This window comes from Colius striatus, chromosome 2, assembly GCF_028858725.1.
Source record: "Colius striatus isolate bColStr4 chromosome 2, bColStr4.1.hap1, whole genome shotgun sequence".
NCBI lineage: Eukaryota > Metazoa > Chordata > Aves > Coliiformes > Coliidae > Colius > Colius striatus.
In genome coordinates this window covers 19,013,599-19,026,463 of record NC_084760.1, presented here as the reverse complement: position 1 = coordinate 19,026,463, position 12,865 = coordinate 19,013,599, and the positions used below count along the sequence as shown (strand labels likewise).

Below are 12,865 nucleotides of genomic sequence, written 5' to 3'. Positions count from 1 at the left end.
CCTGATTCCCCCTTGGGACCTAGAGAACAGCTTTACATTTCTAGATAATTCATTGTTTGTTTGCACTCTTTACCTTTTGCTGAGACCATTCACTGTGAGAATTCTATTCAAACCTCTGCATGTCCCCAGGGGGTTAACATGTGGCAGTAGTATGATTAGAATGAAAGAAACAACAGCTCTTTTTTCCCTGTCAGCTGTCCTTTGGAAATTGCTCATTTTTTCCTTGTCTTCACACAAGGATAAAGGTAACAGATATCTATAGCCATAAGTTGTTTTAGACACTCATATTAAAAGCACTGAGGAAATACTATCAACTGCAAATTAAAAGCACCAATTTTCCATTTGTAAAATACATTTCAGAAAAAAAAAAAGTTGTCAGGAGAGTAGAAAAGTCTATGGAAACATGTCTCTGTGGGTAGATTTAAAAAAAATATAATTTAAGAAGCAGGTTAACATATTGACAAAAAATGTAGATGAATAGTTGTATTAAAAGACTGCTGGAAACTGTAATTAGCTCATACAGTAACTGTAAAGGTATGGTTTATGTTAAACCTGTATTCATTGATAGTATTAATGTAATTAATAATTAGATATTAATTTAATTATTAACATTAATTTAATTTTTTTTGGTGATGGATATCAAAGAAAATAAGCTATACTCTATTTGTATATTTATGTCATGATAAAATGTACTGTATTTTATTCAGCAGTTCAAAAATTATTACCCAGATTTTAAACATTGATTCTAATATTGCAGCTGCAAAATAGGAGAAATTCAATAGCAGAGTTCTTGAAATAATCAACAAATCCATAGAAAAAAATAGAATTTTACATAGTAGTAGTTTTGAAAGAGGAAGATTTGTAAAGTCCAAGTACTGTAGTTGTCACCTATTACAGTGATTTAGCCGAATGAAATCCAGATTTCTTAAACTGAGGCAAGGCTGCATCTTACCATTCTTTGTTATAGACACTAACAAAGTGCAAGTCATTTCTTTGATGTTCTACAGAGCCCAGATTAATCTGAGAAATATAATCCTTTTCCCAACTTTTCATTATCAGTGGAATGATATTGTATCTGCTGTATTGACTACTGAAAACAATCCACAATAAGTTTACCAGGCTTTCAGTCTGCAGTGGTGATTTTGAGATTTAGATTCCACAGTAGTAGATCCTCGTAGAATTTAATGTGTGGTAAACTTACTAACTAGGTCAAGACAGATGCGACCTGGTATTGATCTGATGGTATCACACTGTACCTTATTGTCTAATAATTTTTGAAAATGTTTCTGGTATAATCAGTAGTGCATAGAAGAGGTATCTGCACAGAACTAGGGGCAACATTATAAGTACCTCTTTGCTCATGTGACTTAAACATTTTTTGGTACTTAGACTTAAGTATTTTAAGTTTAACTGTTCCTTTGTTTTTATTCTGAAGAAAACTGACAGTCCATGGACTGGTTTAACTTTGTGAATGTGTGCATATTTTGGAGAATATAGTTTTAAAATTAATTCATTGTTAATTGTTAATTTTCCATACACCATTTTTTTTCATTTTACAGTTTTTCAACAATGTTAAAACAACTTAGATGATAAAACTACCTGTGATGTACCTTCCAATGTCAGTCACAGAAATATGACAACTTACAAATGTTTCTATATATGAGTACACTATTTATGACTACAGGGACTGTCTTTCTGTCTTCATCAGTATTGTGATGTCAAATTTAATATCCATCTTGAGCTCAAAGTTTTCTTCTTTGTCACCCACTGTCAGGAAAGAGTCACTATTGCATGATTCATTTTTTCTATGCGTACAGCACCACAGTCACCTCTCTTAGAACACATTTTTTTCTAAGTAGTAGAATTTACCAAGAAATTCTGATCAGATTTGCATATTATTCCTATACTACCATTTCTGTAGTCATCTACACATTTCAACAGAAAGAGTTTTGCATGTTCTATTGCGTTAAAATACTAGAAATAACAAGTTCAAGAACAAAGTTCCATGAGATCATTAAAAATTCTCACAACTGACAATAATTCCAAATTAATATATTTTTTATTCTTTGAATATTCACTCATTTCTTAGTTAGTTGTCATGGGACTGTGTGGAGCCACTTGGTAACAGAGGGAGGGAGCTGCAGTGCTGCTCCCAGTAAGCAGTTCTCAAAACATCCCCCAGGTCTGAGATGGATCCACCTCCAGCCTGGCCAGGCAAATCTGGTACCTCTACCATCACTATTCAAGAAGGCAAATCTGAGACCGAAGAGGAGATGGAGGAGTGGTACAAGATGGAGATGACCATTCAGATCCCACAGTCAGAGAGAGAGGAAGGAAGTAAGAGTGCTGGACTGCAGCCCACTCATCAACCCATGGCAAGAATACAGGCTATGCCCCTGCAACCCATAGAGGGGGACTGAAAGCCACCAGCAGCTCCACATGAGTGCACCCAGATAGACTGGAGACTCTGTTAGGAGGCAGCCGTGGCACAGGCAGTGTCGCAGAGCCTGTGGGCCACAGAAACTGTCACAGGAGGCAGAGAGGAGCTGCAGCCCTCGGGATGCTGCCCAGCCTGTGAGGGACCCTGTGTTGGAGCAGGGAGCTCATCTGCCTTGAGGAGACACAAGCAGTAGCAGCCATCAGAAGACTGACTGAAACCCCCATTTCCTGTCCCCCTGAACTGTTCAGGGTGGGAGGAAACAAAGACACCATGATCAGGCCTCTGAGCCTGGGAAGAGGAGTGCTTAGAAGGTGGTCTTAAAGAGCTGGTAGTGCTCTTCATCATTGTACCATTCTGTATTGTTTTCTGTTTGTTATGTTTTGGGTTTTATGTTTTTGATTGGTGTTGGATTACATTAATTTCTGTTTTCTTCCCAAAGTTTTGCCCATCTGTTTTGCCTGGGACAAGCAAATAAGTGGCAATAGCTTAAAATTAGAACAGCTGCTTCACAGATCTTTTTTTTTTTTTTTTAAATCCCAAATTTCTCTTAGACAGAACTCTAGGTCTTTTTCAGTCATCTTGACAGTTGGCCATAACATGCACATCTAGCTACACAAAATATTGTATCTTCTGCTTCCTTTGGATGGGGAGGGGATATGTGAGATGTGTGCTACAAAAAGCAAAACATGCAAATATTTAGAAACAAAACTATTTCCCTATGTCAATAACCTGATTTTCTATAACCATTGAAGTGTCATCAAGATCTTTTTTTTTTCTTCTTAGAACTGAACTTGCTCCATTAAATGATTTATTTTGCTTAATGAGTGAATTGCAGCAGAAAATATTTTTCCATCACCATCTGTCAGGTCATCTCATTAAATCTGCTTTGTCTGATACGATATGTTTTCATTAAGCTGTGTTAGCTCAAATTAATTATGAAATACATACTATTTTTCTACTGATAAATCCTATCTCAATATATGCTTCATGCCTTTAGTTCCCAGTATGATGTGCAACAACAGAAAAAACAAAGAAAATTATTTATTATTACTATAACTGCACTCTAAAAGATGAGATATGAGAATTGAGCTATACAAACATGAAATATGAGAACATGAAATGAAAGGAGAAGCCGCATTTCCTAAAAAGGAACAATTCCCATCATCACACATAATCATCAATAAATACTTCCTGTAACCAGCATTATTATCTAGGATATAGTTCACATGCATTAGTCAGAGCTATTTCTTAGCAGAGGCAGAAATAATTTTAGAAATATATAGTCAATTACGAAGTATAATAAATGTAAACAGTAACTATCCATGTTATAATTACTTATAATTAATACTAATTACTGGTCAAGGACTTGTGCCAATAACTGTTTACAACAATACTGAAAAAAGAAAACTCTACCATTTAAGTTTGAAATATTTAATACTCTTTGAATCTAAACCAGAGATTCATTAAAAAAAAAAAAAAATAAAATCAGACATCAAGATTCAATGCCTTGAATTTTAAAAAAATATATTGCCATGATTTTTTTGCTGTTTGATTTTTTTTTTGGTAATGGACTCCTTACTGCCACTTATATAAATGCCTATAATGTTTATATAAGTTTTAGTACTCCGAAATTCGATTTTTAGACTTTTTTAATAATCTAACAGTCAAATTTATTTTGGTTGGAATTCTCAAATTATTCATCAGTATTTGGTTGTTTTATAACACTGAAAATATGTATTTTCTGTGAGGAAAAAATGAATTACAATCAAGAAAGTTACAACTAAAAGAAACAAAAAAAAAATGCCTGGAAATCATCCATAGTTGTTTGGGTCTTCTAGGAAAAGTAATCGACAACTGATGTACAGCTGCTTGTCTTCCTAATAAAATATCACAACATTGTCAAAGAAAAGGACAATAACTCTGAACCATGGTTCAGCATAATATGCAGTTAAAAAAAAAAACAGAAGTTTTTATCTGGCACTTTAGTATGCTTCATGCTTTCCTCCATTTGTCTGTTCAGTCTGATTCTTCAGTCCCAAAGGCTGTCATACTAGTTTTCTATCAGGTACCATATTATACTATTCACTTTTATAGGCAACAAACTTTAAACAAAAAACCCACCTGTTCTGTGAGGTTTAGATCCTAAGTTTTGTTTGGTTTTTTTACAATGTTGGGGTTTATTTTCTTTTTTTTTGTATTTGATTAGTATTTACTCCAATGTCTGCATATGTCAAACATATACTAACTGATAAATTATGGTTTAATGCTTGTTGGTGTGAGGTTAGTGCTTGGACTTGATCTTAAAGGTCTTTTCCAATCAAGACAATTTTAGAATTCTACACCAGTTTTACATTCTAACTGTTTTACTTGAATCATAGAATCATAGAATCATAGAATGGTAGGGATTGGAAGGGATCTTTAGAGATCATCTAGTCCAACCCCTCTGCAGAAGCAGGTTCACCTAGATCAGGTCACATAGGACCAGGCTGATCTTGAAGACCTCCAAGGAAGGAGACTCCACAAGCCCTCTGGGCAGCCTGTTCCACTGCTCCCTCACCCTTACAGTGAAATAGTTTTTTCTTATGTTTGAGTGGAAATTTTTGTGTTCCAGCTTCATCCCATTATCCTTTGTCCTGTTGCTAGCTATTATAGAAAAAAGGGATGTCCCGACCTCCTGACATCCACCCTTGAGATATTTATAAATGTTAATAAGATCATCCCTCAATCTCCTCTTCTCCAGACTAAACAGCCCCAGTTCCAGCAGAATCTTTGTTATTGCTTTATATAAGTGAACATAATTAGTTGAAAAGAGGTAAAAGCAATGTTCATGTTTTGAATCTAACATTTCTATCATGTTGGTAAGCTACCTGGGAGATTAAAAAAAAAAATCAGTATCTCTTTTCATGTACCTTTCTATTCAAGTGCAGCTAAACCGAGTTAAGTATTTTTTTTGTTTCATTTGCTACCAGCAATGAGGAGAGAGAAATTCTTAGACAGAATTGCTTGCCATTTTATTCTTCTATGAATGTAATGTATACAGTATATTCAGCAAAGTTAGAACTATGTTCTTCTAAGTATGGATGGTTCAGTCTGTTAATAGAACTTTCTAATGTGCAGTATTTTGCAAATAAAGTCAGATTTTGCAGTAAGAGACTTTTATATACTATTGCTGTAATTAAGGTCTATTTGCAAGTAGTATTAAAAATGTTCTTAAACCACAAATTTCAAAACAAATTTAATCAGAATTTAGCAGACACAAGGTACATACTTCTTTCAGTAAAACACTATTCATTAATTTCTGAAATTATGATTTATATAAGCTTAGTGTACTAACTTTATCATTCTCAAATAAAATGTTTGTTACAGATCTGTGTAAGTGCAAGTATTTGAATGAGGCCAACGTAAAAAGCTGCTTACTCCTGGTAATTGAGATCACTGATAATTTGGCCTCTTGAAAGATCTACTTGGATCCTAGCAGAAAGATCTACTTGGGATAGGATCCTAGATGGTTAAAGTTTCCAAGAGAGCTAGTTGGTCTTCAAGCACCACTACCTCAAAGCCCAAGATTGGTGTGTCCCCATGTGTAGAAAAGTGGGAAAACGAGGCACGAGGTCTCCATGGATGAACAAAGAACTTCTGTACAAATCAGGTAATCTCCCTTGACATCAGCAAGGCTTTTGACACTGTCTCCCATAATATCCTCATCAGAAAGCTCAAGAAGTGTGGCTTGAATGAGTGGACAGTGAGAAGGATGGAGAGTTGGCTGAATGACAGAGCCCAGAGGGTGGTGTTCAATGGTTTAGAATCGAGATGGAGTTGGAGGCCAGCGGAGTTCCACAGGGATCGGTTCTGGGGCCAGTCTTGTTCAACATCTTCATCAATGACTTGGGTGGGGGGACAGAGTATACCCTCAACAAGTTGCCTGATGACACCAAACTGGGAGGACTGGCTGATTCCCCAGAAGACTTTTCTGCCATTCAGTGGGATCTCAACTGGCTTGAGAGATGGACAGAGAGGAACCTCATGAGGTTCAACAAGGTCAACTGCAGAGTCCTGCATCTGAGAAAGAACAACCCCATGCAGGCTGCAGATTGACTTACACGAGCCAGCAATATGCCCTCGTGGCCAAGAAGGCTAGTAGCATCTTGGGCTGCATCAAGAAGAGTATGGCCAGCAGGTCGAGAGAGGTTCTGCTCCCCCTCTTCTCTGCCCTGGACTCCCCAGCTCAAGAGGGACAGGAAAGTTCTGGAGAGAGTCCAGAGCACGGCCACCAAGATGATCAGGGTGCTGGAACATCTTCCCGATGAGGAAAGGCTGTGGAAGCTGGGGCTGTTTAGTCTAGAGAAGAGGAGACTGAGGGAGGATCTCATTAATATTTATAAATATCTAAATGGTGGGTGTCAGGAGGTTGGGGCGTCCCCTTTTTCTGTTGTATCTAGCAACAGGTCAAGAGGTATTGAGATGAAGCTGGAACACAAAAAGTTCCATTTAAACATAAGAAAAAAATATTTTACTGTTGAGGTGAGGGAGCCCTGACACAGGCTGCCTAGGGAGGGTATGGAGTCTCCTTCCTTGGAGGTCTTCAAGACACACCTGGATACATTCCTATGTGATCTGATACAGGTGGACCTGTTTCTGTAGGTGGATTGTACTAGGTGATCTCTAATGGTCCCTTCCAATCCCTACCATTCTATGATTCACCACTTTGCAGTTTCACCGTCCCATTTCTAACTTTGTTTTAAATTAAAATGTGCTTGTGTGTATATTACTAATTTGATTCTGGAGAAAGCAATGGAAACAGATATTCTGAATTCAAGCAGTGTGCAACACAGCTGTGATTATTATCTGCATGGATAACAGTATTGGACCACAATTAGTTATATATTCTTTACTATAAAAATACTCTTCGATTCTTTTACTTGATATAGTACAAACCACAATCTTATTAGAAAAGTCATAAGAAATCTGTATTATGCAAGTGAGTCATCCTTATGTTATTCTTTAAATATAGCACATAAATGTATGACCCTCGTCTCCTAGAATAATGAATGTATTTCAAGTTCTGCTTGTCTGAGATTTTTATACTTTGGAGCACTGAATTAGTTTAACATGTATTAAATTACTTACAGTGAATCCTCCAATTATATTAAGACACAATCCTTCATTCAGACAGTTGATGCTGAGCAGCCTACAGTAGTCAACTACTTCCTCACAGTTCTTTCCAGTGAATCCTGGCATGCAGCTGCAAATACAAGGGTGTATTTTAGAGGACTTACATTTTAAAAGTTAATGGTATTTAATTATATTCCATAATTCTATTAAATATTGCTATTGCTGTTACAAAAGGAGTCTCATATATTATTTAAAGCAAAAAGAACATGTTTTCAAGGAGTTAAAAATCTGAATGATTTTGCTTCTATGGTAAATATTTTTTTCATTGATTAAAGAGTATTCATACCAATATTTCATGTAATCTTCAAAAGAAAAAAAAGCAAAACATTCTAGAATGAAGTAATATTTAATAAAAAGCTATAAACAATGTTTCAGAGATTTATGAGAAAGGATGGGTTAATTAAAACATTGAAGAGAAAAATATGATGATAAATGAGGTTTAAAGTAGTTAGCATCAATAACTACTAATGAGTAACAAAGAGTTGTCTATAATGACATGCTTAGCTACGTAAGAAACAAAGCAAAGAATCTGTGGAGAGAACAATGCATAGTTGGTTCTGTGTTTGCTTAACTGTAATTTGGTATTGTCTTTAAAACATAAAAGTAGCATTTTATTTTTTAACAGTTTTTTGGATCTGTATGGTGGCAACAGCTGCAGGTAACTCTTCTATGGTCAAAAGAGCTGCAAAACTTTCTTCTGCTTATTGTCAACACTTGATATTAGTAGGAGAAGGTAACTTTCTTATCTAGCCCTCCAGTGTTAAAAAAAAAATCTCCTATGCACTAAGAAAAAAGATGAGATTCAAATGGATAGAAAACAAGTCTTATTCAAAAGCAACAATGAAACAGCGCAGAAAAAAAATATTTAAGTATTTATATTTTGCACAAAATGTGCAAAAAGCAAGAACCAGATTGCAAAAACTCTTGTATTGTGGTAGATATATAATCCCTGTCAAATTCACTCATATTCTTACAGACATGCTTAGAACATTTATCTGTCTATAAATTTGAGGACAAAGTTAGCTGAAAAATTGTATTTGTGAAGAAACTCAAAACTAGTAGACGAGAAGTTTCTTTAGCTTTTTTTTCTGATGGGTACTGTGTCTAATGGCTCTCTGAAGTGAAAATCATGAAGTCAATACATATTTTTTTTATATGTTCTTACTCCTAATGGATAGGAGATTCAAGTTATTTTACTGATGTTTCCCCATTTCAAAAAATAATGCCATCCCTGGTTTCAGAATGGATGAAGACTCTCATAGTTATTTAACATGCAAAAATGAAGGATATAGCAAACAGTCAGACAGCAACATTCAATAGAAAATATCTAAGTCAGTTTTATTTCCTAAAACAGTTAAAGATATCTAGTCGATGAGAATGGATATTCCTCGTAGGAATGCACAGTGGCATCTTGCATGTCCAGAAGCTGGAGTCATTTGTTAACCTTTGGTGGAGTGTTAAACGAGCTGTATTACACCAGAAATCTCTGCAATGTATCTGCACAGTCCACGTGTAGGACATAGATAGGAGGATATAAAACAATCTTCTCCAAATGGTTAGATTATTTGAGGCTAGTATAGGTACAACCATAGAAGAATACTCTACACAAGTAACAATGGACTACACAATCCTCACCTTCTTGAAAAAATTGCCAGGTACCATTTCAAGTACTTGTAATAAAAACTCATGAAAAGAATTTCTGGTTCATGTACCTTAACTAAAAAAGAGCTTTCCTTAATACTTAGATGTTATTATTTGAGAATATTCAAATATACTAGATAGTTATATATTTATTTTTTCCCTCTAAACAAAAGTACTCACTTCAACAGTTACTGTATTTGTTGTCCTTTATATTAAAACACCATTCATCCATATATTGTATTTAGATATAAAAGCATTGTAAAGTAAAAAAACCCAAACAAACAGATTTTCTTCCTTTTATTAGAATTCTACTTTTAAATAACACTTAAATCAAAATAAGAACAACTCAATTATGATTTTTTCTTTATGATTTCTTTTTACCTGTGTTCTGAAATCCAGTGAAAGAGTTAGCTTTTGTGATTCAATTTATTTGGGTAATCTGACTATTTCATAGAAGATAATTTAGTAAGACAATTCTAGAAGCTTCTTAATACAATTTTTCCTAGTTTTTAATTGCTGTTTTACAATAGACACACATATGTCAGACCGTAAGAGTCAATTAACAGTAAGAAAGTTGACCAAATTACAAAGACGACACTAACAGAACAAATACTTTCAAAATACTTTTTCACCTTTTTTTGTGACTTTTTGCTCTCTGAAAGAATGGATAATAGAGTAAAAGACAAAGTAAACAATCACAGTTTATTGTGATGAATATCTTTGTTTACTATCTGTTTGAATTCAGCTTAAATCTTGACATTTAAGGAATGTTCTTAGTACAAACTTGTATATGATATCAAGACTGAAAGGATGGGATTAGGATACAAGATAGTCATACATCATAATTGAGGTGGAGAAAATAAAATTGAGACTGATTATATCCTTAGAATAGAAAATAACTACTTTCTCAAAGAAGAAAGTGTAAGTTTGCTACCTGATCTAGGTGATCTGCCACCTGATCTAGGTGACCCTGCCTCTGCAGGGGGATTACATTCTCCATTACTCTATTTATAGTGTTCTCTCTAGTATATTTCTCTTTTTTAGAGTGTTATTAGTGTTAAAAATACTAACCTTATAACTTAATGTATTTCTCAAACTAGCTCTCCATAAATGTGTCTTGCCTGTCTTGTCAAATGTGTATTTTACAGGTAGGAAAACTGAATTCATGAATAACAGGCAAATATTAAAAGGCAAAATCTAGACACCACTGATATTGACAGGATCTTAAGGCTTGATATTAGCAGTATACAGGGTTGTACCATCTGTGCCCAAAACTAAAATATACAGTATCTAGCTTTAGCATGGAACTTGTTTCTTTTGATAATGAAGATAAATGGATTGTTAAAGGCTCATTTTTACTTCCTGTTATATTGATCTAAATAATGACTTCCACTCTTACTCTCACTGTTAAATTGCCATGCCTTTCCATAGCTGTTTTTATTAACCAATTTCTACAGTACAATGAAGTTCACAAGACAGATAATTTCTACCAGAACTTTGTGAAATTATAAATTATTCAATATGCATTGTACACAGGGACAGGATATATAACTTATATATATATATATATATATATATATATATATATATATAAAGAAAGACAATTTAAAAAGTGACTTTAATTGTTTATGTTACAAATATTTTTAAATGTAAACCTCAGGCATTTTTTCATATAAATTCATGCACCAACATGCTGTATAATAGTAATTATTAATAGCTTAGATCTTGATTTACAGTATTGGAAAACTAATGTTAACACTGTTGTTCTGTGCTGTACATATCTATATTGGGAGATCCAACTCTATGTATGTGTGTGTATATGCATTGTTTATATGTGTTTGTATGCATATACACATTGTTTGTAGGTATATATTGTTTGTAAGTATATATATATATATTTAGATGTAAGTATAAAATAATTGAAAGTACTTTTTACTCTTTGAGAAAATTGTGAACATAGATCTACTTACATTTTAATTTTCAAACTTCTCAACTGAATCTCTTCTGATGGACTGTAACTTTATGTTCTACATTGCTGTTATGTATTTGTAGTTTCTAAGTTTGTCCATAATGTGCTTTCAGACTTTTGTGTACACACAGCTTTCAATTTTCTGCTTTTATGAGTATCCTAAAATTTTAAAGTTGTTTACTGTACTTCTGTAATGCTTAACAGAACTTACTTCAGGTAGGCAGATAAAAGTCAAGCAAAAGGGAAGAGGACAGATTGTACTCCATAGTGGTGTAAGAAAATATCTTAAAATCTATTTTAAATTGAATGAAATTATACACTGGATGACTTATGTTATTTTCTAATAGATAATTTTAGCACGGTCTTTCTGAATAAAACACCTTTTCATATGCTGCTTGAGGGGTTAATCTAAGAGCTACTGATGCATGTGTGGAAATTAAAAATTAAAATCAGTTGCCTTTCACTTCAGAAATAACATAAATATCACATACCCTGAAAGGACATGTTATGTGTAGTATAATTACCTCATTTTTCATCACTATGTCAGAATTTCTATATTTTGTCTTACAGAATTAATAATGAAACAAGTTATAACTCTTTAAACACTTTAATTATTTTTGTAGGACTTTAAAGCTTTCAAGAAGATTAACACAATAAAGCACCAAAAGTAAATAAAAAATGTTTAAAAGAAAAGTTTATAGGTTTTTTGTTTTCTCTGTGATGGATGATATCTTTTCTTTCTGCAATCAGTGGGATATCACCAAATGATCCAACATACTGAAATAAATGAAGTTCTAATCTTACCGGCAGTTATAGGTCTGCTGTTGAGCTACACAAGTTGCATTATTTAAGCAAGGCAATAGATCACATGGATTCAATATTTTCTCACAGAACTTGCCAGTGAATATTGGCAGACAGACACATGTCACATCCTATAGGAGAGAAGGAAATTAGAAATAATTATTTGTTGTACCCAAGGCAATATAGAAATTAGTGTTTACTTCCATTACTATAGAGACCCTAACTAGGACAGGATTTCATCATACTGAACATTGTACAAAGGCAGAACAAAAAGCATTCCTGGCCCCAGATAGGTTGCAAACATAATTTGAGACAAGTGGAATAGGCCTTCCAGCACAGATTATAGCACAGTTGGATTTGATAGCTGAAAATACACCAATTCTAAATTTGACCAGCTTTGTGATTTCATAACTGAATCAAGGAGGAGTTTGATAATTAATTTAGGATTTTTCCTCATTTCTGAATTTATTCCAATGCATGTTTGTACCTATCAAACAATAACAGTGCACAAAATACATCAGATCCCCAAAAATATTCAGTAGCTAGAGTAAGAAAGAAAACAGAATGTATCCTTTTTCCCCTTCAATATGAAGCAGAGAATATGCTTCTCTATGATGAAGAAAGACTTGTCAGTTACTGAAATGTGTAATTTGCCCAGTGAGAACAGTAAGATAATTCACAAAACAAAATATTTCTTAGAGTTGACATTCGTATACTTATTTTTTTAAAATAATGTTCTTTATAGGGCTTTTGATGTCATAAAGTAAAGGAGTTTAGTCCTCTAGTGAAATTGGAAGTGTTCAAGTGTTCCTTTAGAATCAGTCTTGAAGGCATAATCAAAG

The 12,865-nt window shown here is 34.0% G+C and overlaps 1 protein-coding gene across 1 annotated transcript in view; it reads right to left on the bottom strand.

The window, feature by feature from the left end:
* EYS (eyes shut homolog) overlaps positions 1–12,865 on the bottom strand; it is a 900,402-nt gene that overhangs the window by 706,373 nt on the left and 181,164 nt on the right. The window contains exons 5-6 of the mRNA XM_061989098.1: positions 12,027–12,154; positions 7,568–7,682 (exon numbers count right to left, since the gene is read on the bottom strand). Coding sequence (XP_061845082.1) covers positions 7,568–7,682; positions 12,027–12,154 — 243 coding nt within the window. The remainder of the gene's footprint in view (positions 1–7,567; positions 7,683–12,026; positions 12,155–12,865) is intronic.